Source organism: Frankliniella occidentalis, unplaced genomic scaffold, assembly GCF_000697945.3.
Source record: "Frankliniella occidentalis isolate FOCC.00 unplaced genomic scaffold, Focc_3.1 Scaffold106, whole genome shotgun sequence".
Lineage (NCBI taxonomy): Eukaryota > Metazoa > Arthropoda > Insecta > Thysanoptera > Thripidae > Frankliniella > Frankliniella occidentalis.
Window position 1 is genome coordinate 508,276 of NW_026267235.1, and position 15,853 is coordinate 524,128.

General features: G+C 47.6%; 5 protein-coding genes across 9 annotated transcripts in view; 3 read left to right on the forward strand and 2 right to left on the reverse strand.

Annotated features, from left to right (window-relative positions):
* Positions 1-3,294: 3,294 nt before the first annotated feature.
* On the forward strand, positions 3,295-5,286 carry LOC127749916 (uncharacterized). The gene is made up of 4 exons (XM_052269965.1): positions 3,295-3,517; positions 3,798-3,971; positions 4,191-4,358; positions 4,766-5,286. Exons 1-4 carry the CDS (start codon positions 3,422-3,424, stop codon positions 4,943-4,945), a joined length of 618 nt encoding a protein of 205 aa, XP_052125925.1. The 5' UTR covers positions 3,295-3,421; the 3' UTR covers positions 4,946-5,286.
* On the forward strand, positions 5,184-10,695 carry LOC113217405 (protein Red). Of its 4 annotated transcripts, none has more exons than XM_052269960.1 (9): positions 5,184-5,395; positions 5,577-5,761; positions 8,576-8,795; positions 8,906-9,150; positions 9,232-9,478; positions 9,558-9,822; positions 9,932-10,061; positions 10,166-10,279; positions 10,394-10,695. In XM_052269960.1, exons 2-9 carry the CDS (start codon positions 5,591-5,593, stop codon positions 10,574-10,576), a joined length of 1,575 nt encoding a protein of 524 aa, XP_052125920.1. In that variant the 5' UTR covers positions 5,184-5,395; positions 5,577-5,590; the 3' UTR covers positions 10,577-10,695. The 4 variants fall into 4 exon arrangements, with proteins under 4 accessions (XP_052125920.1, XP_052125921.1, XP_026293083.1 ...); XM_052269961.1 differs by lacking the exon at positions 5,577-5,761 and adding an exon at positions 8,318-8,502; XM_026437298.2 differs by lacking the exons at positions 5,184-5,395; positions 5,577-5,761 and adding exons at positions 7,935-8,136; positions 8,318-8,502 and having other exon boundaries at positions 9,935-10,061.
* LOC113217407 (uncharacterized) lies at positions 6,085-7,712 on the forward strand. Its single transcript, XM_026437300.2, has 4 exons — positions 6,085-6,258; positions 6,539-6,712; positions 6,932-7,099; positions 7,507-7,712. Exons 1-4 carry the CDS (start codon positions 6,163-6,165, stop codon positions 7,684-7,686), a joined length of 618 nt encoding a protein of 205 aa, XP_026293085.1. The 5' UTR covers positions 6,085-6,162; the 3' UTR covers positions 7,687-7,712.
* Positions 10,696-10,708: 13 nt separating the features above from the next.
* On the reverse strand, positions 10,709-11,532 carry LOC127749904 (uncharacterized). Its single transcript, XM_052269930.1, has 3 exons — positions 11,292-11,532; positions 10,924-11,004; positions 10,709-10,828 (listed from the first exon to the last, which is right to left on the reverse strand). Exons 1-3 carry the CDS (start codon positions 11,436-11,438, stop codon positions 10,709-10,711), a joined length of 348 nt encoding a protein of 115 aa, XP_052125890.1. The 5' UTR covers positions 11,439-11,532.
* A 467-nt stretch (positions 11,533-11,999) lies between these two features.
* The window catches only part of LOC113217365 (golgin subfamily A member 2), a 5,707-nt gene continuing 1,853 nt past the window's right edge, over positions 12,000-15,853 (reverse strand). The window contains exons 4-15 of one of the 2 annotated variants that reach the window (XM_026437234.2): positions 15,585-15,780; positions 15,335-15,500; positions 15,105-15,246; positions 14,813-15,007; positions 14,471-14,731; positions 14,171-14,377; positions 13,982-14,088; positions 13,744-13,846; positions 13,418-13,562; positions 13,138-13,308; positions 12,826-13,059; positions 12,000-12,749 (exon numbers count right to left, since the gene is read on the reverse strand). In XM_026437234.2, coding sequence (XP_026293019.1) covers positions 12,574-12,749; positions 12,826-13,059; positions 13,138-13,308; positions 13,418-13,562; positions 13,744-13,846; positions 13,982-14,088; positions 14,171-14,377; positions 14,471-14,731; positions 14,813-15,007; positions 15,105-15,246; positions 15,335-15,500; positions 15,585-15,780 — 2,103 coding nt within the window. In that variant the 3' untranslated portion in view covers positions 12,000-12,573. Of the gene's footprint in view, positions 12,750-12,825; positions 13,060-13,137; positions 13,309-13,417; positions 13,563-13,641; positions 13,847-13,981; positions 14,089-14,170; positions 14,378-14,470; positions 14,732-14,812; positions 15,008-15,104; positions 15,247-15,334; positions 15,501-15,584; positions 15,781-15,853 lie in introns of both variants that reach the window. The other variant, XM_026437233.2, reaches the window with a different exon arrangement.

Here is a 15,853-nt window from a genome sequence, read left to right on the forward strand (position 1 = left end):
TTAAATGACCCACCGGTTTGCCTACGTACAGGCGCAGCGTTCGTTTCAGCGAGCCTTTTTCAGCCTGACGGATCCGTGTGTACAACGCACGCCCGCATCCGATACAGTAAAAGCAAATTAAAGGAACGGGTCTATGTGGACCACCCTGTATATGTGGACGATGCAGGTCGGCCACCTCTTCATGTAAAGAAGTTAAATGCGATTTCCGGCACAGCCCAAATAACGCAGAGGTAAACGCGTATATTGTGTTATTTCATTATTGCCTTGGGAAGTCGAGGGACGTTAGTATCTGGGGTGGGAGGAGAGAGTGGTGAGGGGGTGGGTCAGGGGTGGAGGGGAGGGGGGGAGTGGTGGGACCAGATCGCCCACGCTCGCCCGCCTCACCCCGCCCCGCCGCCACCACACCACGCCCTATGGGCACGCCCTGCGCCGAGGGCCAGCCGTGGAGCTCGCCGCGGTGGGGACAGCCTTATCCTTACTGGAGCGGGGTGTCAGCTGGAGTCGGCGGCGTTGTCCAGCGCCGCCGCCGGGCGCGGACATGCCCACGATGCACTGGGAAAATGTGCAAGCTATCGAGACGAAAATGTAATATACAAAATCTATGACACCGAATACCGGATTGCATCGCCATGCTGCTCGCTGCACAAAACTTTCTATATGGGGGACGCCGATGCCGGAGCTGCAGCTTGTCGTCGTCGTGGTGCGGCGGGGTCCCCCCGTGCGTCCGCTACTAAAGTGCTTGGCCAGCCTTGTGCCATCAAAACTACCACACGCCACCGTGTTTGCAGGGGAGAGGAGGGGAAGCCAAGATGCACGAACACACACGCACACACACACACTCACACACACACACTCGGAGTACCACCAGACCCGCCCTGTCGCCTCTATTATTCTCCGCTCGGTTTCGTCCCTGATGTACGTGCAACAGTGTGTACTGTTCACGTGTGTGTGTGTGTGAGTGCGTGCGTGTGTGAGTGTGCGTAGTGTTGCGTTCACGCTGCTACTGCGCCGCGCCCCCGCGCGCAAAGGCTTACCGCACGCAGGCACGCACGCACGCACGCACGCACGCACGCACGCACGCACGTAGCGTGTACGGGCCCGTCCCCAGCGCACACAGGATGTGGGGCAGGGTGTGGGCCCGGCCGCGGCCATTCCGCGCAGACCAGACGCCGGCGCGCCCCGGCCCCCCTGAACGCCTTCTAGTCCTCGCGGAGCAAGACGCCCAGGAGACTAAGCCGTTTATTGGGGTGTTTCTTTTTCGGCGGCGGCGTCCTCGTCGCAACAACGCCGGGTCGCGGCGCTCGTGGGTCGCTACTACATTGTGTGTGTTGGTTATTATTGTCGCGTGTTCCCTTTTTCGGGAGTCCGTTAAGATTATCCGCTCAGAGCCGTTTTACTGACTGACTGCGCGGGGCGGGCGACGGTCGAGTCGGTTCGGGTCGCTTGTCGTCTCCTGGCCTCGCCGCCGCTGCACGGCAGAGGAGAGCAAGATGAGAGCGCGCATGCCGATGAGAGCGCATGTAAAGCTTTCGGCTAACGGTACAAATGCTGCTCAAGCAAGCTCGAGCCCCGCGCCCCGCACCGCCCCGCGCGCCCTGCATACAACGACGTCCGCAACAGGACGACTTTATGGTCGCGAACGCAACGAGCTGGTGCTCCCCCCCCCCTCTTCCCTCCTGTCCCCAGTCCCCACTGTATCCACCTCCTCCCCCGCAAAGCTTACCTGTCCGGAGAAGAGAATCCAGTCAATGCGAAGAGGTGCAGAGAGAGACGCAGCGCGCAGCAGCATCAGTGTGATGCGGGGCGAACTGGCCCGGCCCCCGCGGGGCTCGCACACACCGGCGTCTTCGTTTGTAAATCCTTTAAATCCCAGCAGATGCCGTTGTTTGCAACAAAACAGCGATGCACTTCACACAGTTACGACGGCACAGAGGAAGACACTATGAACACTGTTGCTGCAGCAGCTCCGCGGAGCACGTTGGTGGTGGTGGACACTACGGTCGGTGCAATGTCGTCGTCGGCGTCGTGCTGGGTGGCGTCAACGACGTGCCGCGAGACGACGCGGTGCTGGGCATATCACGCGTGTGGGGGTGCGCCGAAGGCGTCGGTTGTCCTCCGCCTCCTCGTCGTCGGCGTGGTCCTGCTGCTGCTGCTGCTGCTGCTGGTGGTGGTGGTGGTGGTGGTGGTGGTCCCGGACGGCGTGGTCCTCCTGACACGGCGGCGCTGCGCGAGGTGGACCCCGGACCGCGACTGCGCTGGCGCTGGCGCGGCGCGGCGCGACAGACAGCGGCCGTGGAGACACATGATGCCGGCCTCACCTCGCCCGCCCCCCGCCGCCCCTCCACCGCCGCCGCCACGGTGTTGGCCCGGCCCTGCCCACTGCAACGGCGTCCCATTCGTCCATTCATGCGGCCGGCAGACGCAGGCCGGCGCAGGCCGGAGGCAGGCGCGGGGTAGGCCGCTGAGCGCACGCGGCGCGCGAGCGGCCGGCCTACCCTCCGCCTCGCAGGGGAGCGACATCCCTCCCCCTGAGCGACTCCGACCGCCACAGTTTCCTCTCAAAATGCCTTCTTTTAAAGATGCAAGGGTGGTTTCTCTGTTTCTTACGCTGCCTGCGCTCCGCACCCTGCGCTGCGCTGGGCACCTCACGCCCCGCATCCTGTGCCCTGCTGCACCCTATGTGCCCTGCACCCTGATCCCTGCACCCTGTGCCCTGCACCCTGCCCTGCATCCTGTACCCTGCACCCTGCCCTGCATCCTGTACCCTGCACCCTGCCCTGCATCCTGTACCCTGCACTTTGTGCCCCGCGTACCCTGCGCTCCACTCCTCGCGTTCCGCTCTCCGTGCTCTGCGCCTGTATTGTTTTTGTGTCCTCACGTCAGGTGGAGATGCTATCGCGGCAGGACACGGCAAGATATCCCCCGGTGCTTGGGAACCCCGCGAGGATTCGTCGGAGCTCAGCCAAAGCTGTTCATGGGCATGCATTTGACAGTTTCTCCAAAATTCTGCGTGGAGGAGATAAAAACGCCAACACCCCCCTTCCTCCCGCGAAAACCACAGATTATGTGCCACACCCGCCATCTTTGTTGAGTGTGCTGCCCACAAATGTATTTGTCCCCTCACTTAGGAGGGGGCACGGCGGCCTGGTAGCAAAGGTGTACCCGGTGTCAATCATCATTTGGAAGAGAGAGATGGAAAGAAAGAGAGATTTGGAAAGGGGAAGGGTTTGGGCGGGTGGGGGGGGGGGGGCAGTGAACGTTACTGGCGTCACTAAAGCGCATGGCACGAGCTGGATGTTATTAGTTACACAGAAGAGCAAACACGGCCCGGGCCAAGTTCGTAGTACCGGGCCGTGTTCTATGGGACATGCGAGGACGGGCGCGCCGGTCCTAGTGGACCCGCGCGAGCCGCGAGCTCAGCATGAGCATTGCGGCGCTGGCCGTCCTCGTCTTCTGCGTCGTCGTGCCCGCAGTGTTCGCCCTCACCACGATGCGTTCCTCCATCAATTCCTACGCCGTAAGTGCTCGACGGACCACTCGACCATCATTTAGCGGGCCTTGAAGGAGGTGCTCGCAGAGTGGGCGTTCGCCCTATAGACCTTGGGCACCGAGCTACCTGCACTTGGGCGCTCGGGGCGGGCCGCCGTCTGCACACAGCTGCCTGGCGGGCTGGCCTACCCTACGCGTTGCAGGCGTCGTGGTCGCCTCGGCGTCGCCTCGGAAAACGTTTCCTCTGCGGGGGGCACCTCCAGGGCAGGGCGATGGCGATAAACAGCTTGGACGTGTGTTCCCCGCAGGGCCCGTTCACCATTCTGTTCAAAGAGGCGACCCAGTGCCCCGAAGGCACCGTCACCCCGGGCCGCTTGGTGGCCAACCTGACGGGCGCCCTCCACCACTCGAAGTTCACCAAGGCCGCGGTGTTCGACGGGCTGGCCCTCGTGACGAGGGACGTCGACTTCGGCGACCTCGGGGTGAGGACACACTGTTAGGGTAGGAAATTTCCAAAATATCCAGAAAAGACGGAAAATTTTCCGGTGTCTGGGAAATAATTTTCCTTTTTTCCGGAAATTTTAGGAAATTTTCCGTTAATTCTCCGGAGGGTTTCCAACTCTACACACTGCGCTGCTAGTGTCACTTTAGCGTAACACTGTTGCCCTCTTCTACTCATTGGAAAACTCACGTCCCAGCAGCTCAAAGTCGCCGTCGCCAAGTGGGACAGCGTCGCCGGCTGGAGGGAGAACTTCTTCCGCATGGACGGCGGCGAGTACTGCAACGTGATGGTCTCCATCGGGAGGGACGCCGCCTCGGTGGTGAACCGCAACAACCCCAAGTTCCCCAAGAGCTGCCCGATCCCCAAAGTAAGCGCGTTCTCCTCGTTGATTTGAGCACATATTGCCGATCAGGAGGTCAAACAGAGTAAAGTTGCCGTCTCGGTGACGTTAATTAATTGCCTCCAAAACCCAAAATAAGTAGATGTGTTATCTCATCTCGGTGACTACTTGTCGTGTCGTGGTTCGCGTTATAGGCCTATATCACGGCATTGCAACGAGCACGCAATGCCGCTGTAACACGATACCCCCGGTTAAAGTCGACAAGTCTGACAACCCTTTGTTCAAATCAATGTGGTTCGAATGGACTGTGACTTCCCTGTAAAAGTCACGTACATTCTGAATACAATCTATTTTTCGCAAGAAACTAGTCATCTATGTCAATTTTCCCATTTATTCTTCTTTATTTCTGCTCCAACGTGTTTATTGGTTCGCAGGGTACGTACATTTTCCACAATCTGAGCACCGAGCTTCTACAACGCTGGGAACACTTTCCAGTCTTCCCCTACGGCCGGTTCAGAGGAGACATGATTTTTTATGATTTGAAATCCAAGCAAAACATAGTCGGATGTTTCAGAGGGGTCAGCGATATTGTTCCGAAAGTGAAAAAAAGTTGATAATAAAGTTTAAGGAGCGCAGCGTCTTAAGTTCAAAAAAAGTAAACACATAAATCAAATTTATTTCACCACTTATTCCAACTCTAATCTATGTTAGCAATTTTTGGTGCTTCTCCGCTTGCTTTTAAAGCTACCCCCACTATCACTATCCTCTTCCAGACTCACTCCACTTCCGGTATGAAAAACTAAGCCGAACCCCAAAACGACTGTCAGTTGTCACATTATGTTGTTGTTGATTATTGTTTTTGTTGTTGCTTAAATGTTGTGGTGGAGTAAATATTGTTAAAAATTCCTGAAGAAAAATACAAGCCGAGAGGCTTGTATAATTGTACATTGACTTCTGAGTATGCATTAATTTTCAACACTTCCAAGTGGTTTTGTAGTCTTTCGGAAATTTACATTTCCGCAACCATTTTGGACTTCTAAACGTTTGACGTCGAGGACGTCCAGGTAAGTTTTCTCCATGAAAAACAAGAATGGTTTCACTTTCATTTTTATCAATAGTTTTAGATGCTGCCCCTGTAACAGCTATACGCTTTAACTTTAGTTTTGCCTCCTCACTATCTCTCAACATATCAGATTTTAATAATTTGAAACAACTAATTAACCTCATTTTATGATTTTAATTTAGATACCTATAGCAACATGCCAGAGCGAGATGGGGATTCTGAGCTTGGAGAGCAGTCGACACGACTTACCAATGATGATTTCCGACGATTACTTATGACCCCAAGGGCGGGAGCACCTTCTTCGCTCCCGCCCCTTTCATCTCTCTTACAATCTGCCATGAAAGATAAAGACAGTGGACTCAGCAAGGTAAGCAAAGTTTCTGACGATAAATTTGTCTATTTTCATCACTGGATTGTAACATGATATGTTAACTCTCTAGACTTCTGCCGAGGATGACACAGATGATAGAGCTGAGCGTAGGCGTAAGAAAAAGAGCTTCTATGCTAAACTTAAGAAACAAGAAGAGGATAAAATGGCAGAATTAGCCCAAAAGTATCGTGATCGTGCTAGAGAGCGACGTGATAAGGGGGGGGGGGCAGTGAACGTTACTGGCGTCACTAAAGCGCATGGCACGAGCTGGATGTTATTAGTTACACAGAAGAGCAAACACGGCCCGGGCCAAGTTCGTAGTACCGGGCCGTGTTCTATGGGACATGCGAGGACGGGCGCGCCGGTCCTAGTGGACCCGCGCGAGCCGCGAGCTCAGCATGAGCATTGCGGCGCTGGCCGTCCTCGTCTTCTGCGTCGTCGTGCCCGCAGTGTTCGCCCTCACCACGATGCGTTCCTCCATCAATTCCTACGCCGTAAGTGCTCGACGGACCACTCGACCATCATTTAGCGGGCCTTGAAGGAGGTGCTCGCAGAGTGGGCGTTCGCCCTATAGACCTTGGGCACCGAGCTACCTGCACTTGGGCGCTCGGGGCGGGCCGCCGTCTGCACACAGCTGCCTGGCGGGCTGGCCTACCCTACGCGTTGCAGGCGTCGTGGTCGCCTCGGCGTCGCCTCGGAAAACGTTTCCTCTGCGGGGGGCACCTCCAGGGCAGGGCGATGGCGATAAACAGCTTGGACGTGTGTTCCCCGCAGGGCCCGTTCACCATTCTGTTCAAAGAGGCGACCCAGTGCCCCGAAGGCACCGTCACCCCGGGCCGCTTGGTGGCCAACCTGACGGGCGCCCTCCACCACTCGAAGTTCACCAAGGCCGCGGTGTTCGACGGGCTGGCCCTCGTGACGAGGGACGTCGACTTCGGCGACCTCGGGGTGAGGACACACTGTTAGGGTAGGAAATTTCCAAAATATCCAGAAAAGACGGAAAATTTTCCGGTGTCTGGGAAATAATTTTCCTTTTTTCCGGAAATTTTAGGAAATTTTCCGTTAATTCTCCGGAGGGTTTCCAACTCTACACACTGCGCTGCTAGTGTCACTTTAGCGTAACACTGTTGCCCTCTTCTACTCATTGGAAAACTCACGTCCCAGCAGCTCAAAGTCGCCGTCGCCAAGTGGGACAGCGTCGCCGGCTGGAGGGAGAACTTCTTCCGCATGGACGGCGGCGAGTACTGCAACGTGATGGTCTCCATCGGGAGGGACGCCGCCTCGGTGGTGAACCGCAACAACCCCAAGTTCCCCAAGAGCTGCCCGATCCCCAAAGTAAGCGCGTTCTCCTCGTTGATTTGAGCACATATTGCCGATCAGGAGGTCAAACAGAGTAAAGTTGCCGTCTCGGTGACGTTAATTAATTGCCTCCAAAACCCAAAATAAGTAGATGTGTTATCTCATCTCGGTGACTACTTGTCGTGTCGTGGTTCGCGTTATAGGCCTATATCACGGCATTGCAACGAGCACGCAATGCCGCTGTAACACGATACCCCCGGTTAAAGTCGACAAGTCTGACAACCCTTTGTTCAAATCAATGTGGTTCGAATGGACTGTGACTTCCCTGTAAAAGTCACGTACATTCTGAATACAATCTATTTTTCGCAAGAAACTAGTCATCTATGTCAATTTTCCCATTTATTCTTCTTTATTTCTGCTCCAACGTGTTTATTGGTTCGCAGGGTACGTACATTTTCCACAATCTGAGCACCGAGCTTCTACAACGCTGGGAACACTTTCCAGTCTTCCCCTACGGCCGGTTCAGAGGAGACATGATTTTTTATGATTTGAAATCCAAGCAAAACATAGTCGGATGTTTCAGAGGGGTCAGCGATATTGTTCCGAAAGTGAAAAAAAGTTGATAATAAAGTTTAAGGAGCGCAGCGTCTTAAGTTCAAAAAAAGTAAACACATAAATCAAATTTATTTCACCACTTATTCCAACTCTAATCTATGTTAGCAATTTTTGGTGCTTCTCCGCTTGCTTTTAAAGCTACCCCCACTATCACTATCCTCTTCCAGACTCACTCCACTTCCGGTATGAAAAACTAAGCCGAACCCCAAAACGACTGTCAGTTGTCACATTATGTTGTTGTTGATTATTGTTTTTGTTGTTGCTTAAATGTTGTGGTGGAGTAAATATTGTTAAAAATTCCTGAAGAAAAATACAAGCCGAGAGGCTTGTATAATTGTACATTGACTTCTGAGTATGCATTAATTTTCAACACTTCCAAGTGGTTTTGTAGTCTTTCGGAAATTTACATTTCCGCAACCATTTTGGACTTCTAAACGTTTGACGTCGAGGACGTCCAGGTAAGTTTTCTCCATGAAAAACAAGAATGGTTTCACTTTCATTTTTATCAATAGTTTTAGATGCTGCCCCTGTAACAGCTATACGCTTTAACTTTAGTTTTGCCTCCTCACTATCTCTCAACATATCAGATTTTAATAATTTGAAACAACTAATTAACCTCATTTTATGATTTTAATTTAGATACCTATAGCAACATGCCAGAGCGAGATGGGGATTCTGAGCTTGGAGAGCAGTCGACACGACTTACCAATGATGATTTCCGACGATTACTTATGACCCCAAGGGCGGGAGCACCTTCTTCGCTCCCGCCCCTTTCATCTCTCTTACAATCTGCCATGAAAGATAAAGACAGTGGACTCAGCAAGGTAAGCAAAGTTTCTGACGATAAATTTGTCTATTTTCATCACTGGATTGTAACATGATATGTTAACTCTCTAGACTTCTGCCGAGGATGACACAGATGATAGAGCTGAGCGTAGGCGTAAGAAAAAGAGCTTCTATGCTAAACTTAAGAAACAAGAAGAGGATAAAATGGCAGAATTAGCCCAAAAGTATCGTGATCGTGCTAGAGAGCGACGTGATGGAGGACAAGACCAACCTGAAGATCCTTTATCTGCTGCGAGCGGATACAGGGCTGTTGCTCCTGATTTGAAATCCGGTTAGTGTAGTTTAAATCTTCAACTTCAACATATGCAAGGGTTAGAACGACTGCTCAGTTAGATTATGCCTAAACATGGAAATATTATAAATTTATTACATTGTCTTTAGGTTTGGATGCTGCTGAGAGGCGTAGGCAAATGATTCAGGAATCCAAATTCTTGGGTGGTGACATGGAACACACCCATTTGGTGAAAGGTTTAGATTATGCTCTCTTGCAAAAAGTAAGGTCTGAAATCCATTCAAAAGAAGCTGAAGAGGATGAAGAACTTGAGAGACTTGCAACTGTGAAACCTGTGGAGCGAAAAGAAGAGATAAAAAAAGAAGTTCCTCAAGACAAAGAAATGGCATTCAAGGCTAGTAGCTGTTTTATAGTTTTATATCTCACTTTTGTCTTGTATTATGCACTTTTCTTAATTATCTATCTATCTTTTTAGACTAAACTTGGAAGAAATATTTTTCGAGCTGCAATTCCATCACAAAAAATAGAAATGAATGAAATGTTTGCACCAGGGCGTATGGCCTATGTCATTGAATTAGAAGGTGACTTTGCAGAGACTGACATTCCTACAACACTTATTCGGAGCAAAGCTGATGTTCCAAGTCTGCAGACTAATTCTACTTTGACCACAAATGACATTGTCATCAACAAACTTGCTCAGATTTTGTCATATTTACGTCAAGGTATGTTACCTAAAATTTTATGGCAATTTTGAAAGCAACTCCACAGTACAAGAAAATAAGTTTTATTATTTTCTAACAGGGCGGCATGGCAAGAAGGGGAGAAGGAAGGACAAATCTGGTAAAAGAGGTGGAATGGGTGACGATGAACTCAATATATACCCAGATTTAGCAGAATATGAGCCGTCCACAGCAACTTCGCATTTAGCCGCTGAACAAAGAGCAAAGAAGAGAGCTCCCTACTTCAGTAAATCAGAACATGACATTGATGATGGCCCTTCAGTTTCACGTTCAATTCCTAATCCATCTGCTCTTGCAAATGCCCTTGCTGGTGAAGGAAGTAGCAGGTAAATTTCCTGATCCCGCTGTGTAACCACCAGCAACCCTCCATTTTTACCTCCATTGCACATTCAAATGAACTTGTTTTAATTAAAAAATACTCTTTCTACACTTAAGCAGTAAGGGTGAGGGATTGAAGGCCAAAGGAATGCTACTTAACCGCTTGGCTGCTGAACCTGAGGGATATGCAGAATGCTACCCTGGTCTTGAGGAAATGCAAGACGCCATTGATGATTCTGACGATGAGGTATGTTCTCTCTGCCGGCCTTAGCACTTCATTTAAACTAGATCAGTCTTCAACATCATTCACATTTTTAAAAAAATATTTAAAAAATCTTTTCTTTGTCCTAGGTTGATTACACCAAGATGGATTTGGGCAACAAGAAAGGACCAGTCGGGAGATGGGACTTTGATACCCAAGAAGAGTACTCTGAGTACATGAATAATAAAGAGGCATTACCAAAGGTAAAATTTGGGCTGTTTGCTTACACAATAGTGACTTAAACCTTCTGAACTGTCTTTTTACATCATCATACAAATCATTTGCATTAACATTTTTTCCATGCTGCTTCATTACAGGCTGCTTTCCAGTATGGTGTCAAAATGGCTGATGGAAGGAGGACAAGAAAATTCAACAAGGAAAAGAATGAAAAGGCAGAGTTGGATAGAGAATGGCAAAAAATTCAAAATATCATTCAAAAAAGGAAGGGACCATCCACTTCAAAAGATTCAGAGCCATCTTTTAAAGTCCCTCGATATTAATTTCTATTGTTTTGGTTTGTTTTGTGAGATTCTTGTTATTAATGTAATCATTATTGTAAATTTGATTTCAATTGTAGATTTTGCCTGCTTTTGTGAAATGAAATGTGCATCACTCTTCACTTTTTGATTGTATTATTTCATATCTTGACGTTCACAATGTTTCTTTAGTATACTGTCAGTTCCTTTACCACTCAGTTTCTTCAACTCTCTTCTCTCTGTATCACTCGTCTTGGTCTCTACATCTGCTTTGACCTGCAACAGACTCGGTGTGCTATTTACTGCAAACAGACTTTGGTGTGTGGTCAATGGCCGAGGCGCCAGTGCCAGTAGTGGTACATTACGCTCACCTGCCTAGAGACGGTGCGAGTAGCCAGGTCGGCGACGGTCTGCATCAGCCTCAGGGAGCTGTCGTTGATGATGCGCTGTACCTGCACAACCGTTTCGTCTCGACCGTCACCGGAGTGTTCAAGTGTTCACCGAGGAGTCCTTTACTATGAATACAAGCGTAGATCGATTTTTCTGTATTTTCTTGATTTTTGTCTGTCTTTCTCTGATTTTTTAAATGATCTTTAAATTGATTTTTCCCGATTTTTTTAAATTGATTTTTCCCTTATTTTTTAATTTGATTTTTTAAATTATATATTTGGTGGGTGTACACTGATTTTTTTGAGTGAAGGACTCCTCGGTGTTCACCCACCGACGACCGACGACGCACCTGTGCGGCCGCCAGTCCGACGGCACGCCTCACAGCCAGCCCGACGGCCGCCCCAGTGTGGCGCGCGCCGCGCAGGGCCGCGAGCTTGGCCTCCTCCGCCTTGGACGCGGCCGCCGTGCGCAGCGACTCGCCGGCCGCCGACGCCATCCTGGCGGCGGACTGGCCCGCCCTGCGCGCCGCCGCGGCCGCGTAGCCGCCCACGCGGTCGGCCGAGCGCCACGCGGCCCGCCGCGCCACCTCCGCCATGGCCTCGGCCACCTTCCTGGCCTCCAGGAGCGCGCGGTCCGCCGGCCTCGGGTGCCGCCTCCACGGCGCCGTCCTGGCCTGCCTGGTCGCGACGGCGGCCTTGGCCGCGCTCGTCAGGGCGCCCCCTCCTTTGCCGCCCCCCATCGCGACCTCTGACACCCCAGAAACATGGGATCCCCAACCCCCTTCCCCACGTCAGAGACCGGGCCCCAGCGGCCCCAGCGCATTTGCAACAATGGAGGGTATTGTTTAAGCACTTGTGGTCAGACCCTCCGTCCTCATGTATGTTATGTACACTCTGTTCAATCGGTTCAGTCAGACAGAAAAATGCTTGCTGCAGGGGATTTGCCCAGCATTTTTAAGAGGGAAGTTCCACTTCTCCGCCCGGAGATCAGTCAGAAAAAATATTTTTTCTCTATCCAAAAGTTGTTGCAAATGGTCTTAAATGATAACACACAAGTGTAACAGACACAAATAAATATATTTGCCACACTATGACACATTGTACATTAAACCTCCATGGACTAAGAGGAGAAAGCAACAAAAAAAGAACAAAATGGACTTTATCAAAGTTAAGGCGATATGCCGTTGTGCTGATCGTCGGCATATTGCCTGAACTTGATAAAACCCTAGGACTTAAGACTGATTTTCATCTTAAAAAGCTCAAACTAATATTAAATAATATTTTCTTATGAAAACTATAAGAAAATAATTCACAGACATTCATTCAGGATGTGGTAACTTTAAAAATATTTTTTCTTCAAATACATTAGTTATAATATTTGACATTAAAAGTCTAGTATAAACAGAGCATTTATCTCTGGTATAAATACAAAATACACCCACCATTTTTCCACAATACTGGCAATTTAGAAAATTTAGAAACAGTGATGACATTTTTTTGGTATAAGAGATGCAAGAACGAAATGGTAATTAATTTCTCTCACTGAAAAATGTTAAGTAGAGAAAGTTTCATAAAGCCAAAATTTGTTTCTACCAGTCTGACTGATGGACTGATAAAAATGATAAAAATAGTTCAAACATTTATGAGTCTTCCTGAACACCAGGGACATGGGTGGAAAGATGTCTCAACATCATTAGTCACTGAAATGTCTTCAATTATATCCATTATCTTCTTTGACAGTCGTTTGGCTACGTCACTGGTAACATCCTGGTCAACGTGATCAGCGATGTGAGGAACCTCAATCACATCTGAAATAAAAAAGAAGCATTGAATCAAGCGTGCAAAAAATTCAAATTCACAGTATGTTTTAAAATAAATACATACCAGTTTCATTTCTTAAAGTAGAATTCTCTTTGAGTCCTTCAAGTACAGGAAGAGCTTCTTTGGCTGTCTCAGTTCCTCTTTCCTCTAGCAAGCGTTGAATAAGTTGATTCAATTCTTGTAGCTTACGGCGTAAATCTTCACGCTCCGCTGAAAGACTCGCTAATTGATGATCCTTTTCTCGAGCTCTTTGCTGGAGTGCAGCTCGTTGCATTTGGTAGAGGGCAACATACTCTCCTAAAAGTATTTTTTTAAATTTACAATAAATAAATGGAGACCCCACAGTCGGAAAGAAATGAGTACCTGAAGTCATACCAATAGTTTCAGTCTCTCCTTGAAGCTGCAAGACAAGATGTTCCAAACGCTGTTTTTCATCAGACAGTTCTGCTACTTCTCCCATGGTACGTGTAAAACGTTCTTGGAGCTTTTCCATTGCATACTGCATACAATTGTAATTTGCATGGTTATCTGAAGCATCTTCACAATCTGCAAAGGAAAAATGTAATAATAAAATAACTTCCTGCGTTGAGAAAAATGCATTGGCACGCAATATAGAAATATAACAGGAAAACTGTACATAATAGCTGTAACATACTTGTGTCATGATCAGCAGCAGCATCATCTGTTGTAACTTCTTCTGTAGCACTGCTGCTGCTTCCAGACTCATGGCTCTCGGTAGATTTTTGATTTATCAACCTGCGCAAGTTATTGTTCTGACTACTGAGATTATGAATGTGTTCCTATGAAATAAAACAAAAACAATAAATGTATGGAATATAAATCATCTTAAAACTCCAATTTTCTTTGGGATATGCATACATGAGCTTGACTTAGTTGTTCTTGTAAGCTAGAAGTCACATGCGCTTGCTGCTTATCATGAATATGATCTGAACTTTCCTTCATATTATTGCCATGACTTACATTGTGATCATGACTTCCATTACAATTTTGATCATCATGGCTGTGTTCTAGTTCATGCTCTCGGTACTCCTGAAGTCGCCGTTCTTTTTCAGAAACCAAAACCCTAAGACAGTGGAAAAGAGTTTAAGGGTTATACATACTTCCAAAATTTAAGTAGAAGAAATAATAATCTTGCAGCTGTAGAGGATCCATCTAAATTGTACCCTGCGCGTTCTGAAAAAAGGAGGTTATTTCTCACCTTAGTTCATGTAACTCTTCAGCAAGTTGTGAAATTTTTTCTCCCATCTCTTTATTTACATGTTTCTCATGCTCTAAACTTTCTGTTAAGTTTAGTTTATCGTTACTCTGGTGTTAAACAAAAACATATACCTAGGTCAAATAGAATTTAACATTTCAAATAGGGTATTCAAATTACAGAAATACAAACCATTTTGATGAAACCATCTTGTAATTCCTGAAGTTGTTGTTTTAGAACAGTGTTCTGGGATGTAGCCTGAGCAGCAGCAACCTTGTCACTCTCCATGGCAGCTAGAAGCCTAGACTGATCTGGTCTTTCATTACAAAGAGTTTCTAGATCTGCAATATGTGCATCCTTCTCTTCCAGTTTGAGGCGGAGATTAGCTAATTCCTGAGTCTGTAAAAAACAGCAAATAGTTTAATGAGACAAATTACAATTGAAGTGGGTTGTTACTCAAGTGAAAAAAATTTTCATTTCAATGAACCAAACCTCAGATGCCAATGATGATTGGAGTCTCTGCCTCTCCTCTTGCAATTCAGAGATTTTGTCTTCAAGGTTTACTTGGTTATCAGGCCTTTGATCGGGTTCTTGTTGAGCCTGTTGCTGGAATTGGTTGTGTTGCAACTGTTGCTGTTGCTGCTGGTGTAATTGAATTTGCTGTTGAAGTTGTCTTTCCAGCTCGGACATATTTCGGACCAAGTCTTCCTCTCGATTTTTTAATCTGTCATTCTCCATGTTCACCGACTCAAGCTGAATCAACCATTGAAAAATAATAATAAGGAATTGTTTAAAAGTCCAAATACTGTAACAAATTTGCTATACCAAACCTACTTTAGATTGAGCAGTCTGTAGTTGTCCATTGAGCTGTGCCACATATTGCTGATATTGTTGGTCAGCCTGGTCACGATCAGCACTTAACTGTCGGACAGTTTCAGTCAATTCTGTGCACCTTCTTTCCAATGATATCTTCAACTGATGCAAGGACTCAATTTCAGCAGTGGCCTCTGGATTATCAGATGAACTCAGCTACGAGGAGAAATAAATGTATATACATATTTCTGTTTGGTCCTCAAGTATTAAAGAGCAAGTATAGTTTAATCACGTTACAGATGCATTTATATACCTGTGTGATCCGTAACTGGGACAGTGAAAGTTGGGATTGCTTCTCTTGCAGCTGTGCTGCAAGTGAAGCAACTTCAGACACACGAGCACCTAATTTCTGACGCAGTTCTGAGGCTTCCTCTTCTGCATCGTCTAACTGTTTGCTGTTGAAAAAGATACAATATTAATATTACTGACAAAAAACAACAACAGAAACAAAAACAATTTTATTCATTAGAGAGATAATCTTACGCCAGCATTCCATTTTGCAAACGCAACTGGTCTATCGCTTGAACATGATTAGTCGTCTGTTTATTAGATGCTGAGGCAGATGCTGTCACTGATGTGAGTTCTTTCTCAAGTTCACTTACACGATGACGAGAAGCTCTCAAGCGATTCTGTAGCTCTTCAACTTCACCTTTGATAAAAGTGATTAATGAGAGCATGTGAAATATCTAAATATGGTTTATACCACATTTTCAATTAATCAAATTTAACTCACTTGCATGTTGCTTGGCTGTAGCTGTGTGGTGGTTAATTGCTGCTTCTAGCTCAGTTTTTTCCCCCACCAAAATTCCTACAGTTTGAGCATGAGCTCTTAATTGTTCTTGAAGAGGACCCAGATGTCTTGCAAGTATAACTTCCTGCTGTGATTGTAAATCATCAACCTTTGATTGCAGGTGAGAGACTTGTGATTGCTGAAGAATTGAAAAGTTCAAATATTTAATTTTGAGTAAAAAACAGACAATTGATGGAAACCCCATCCCCACA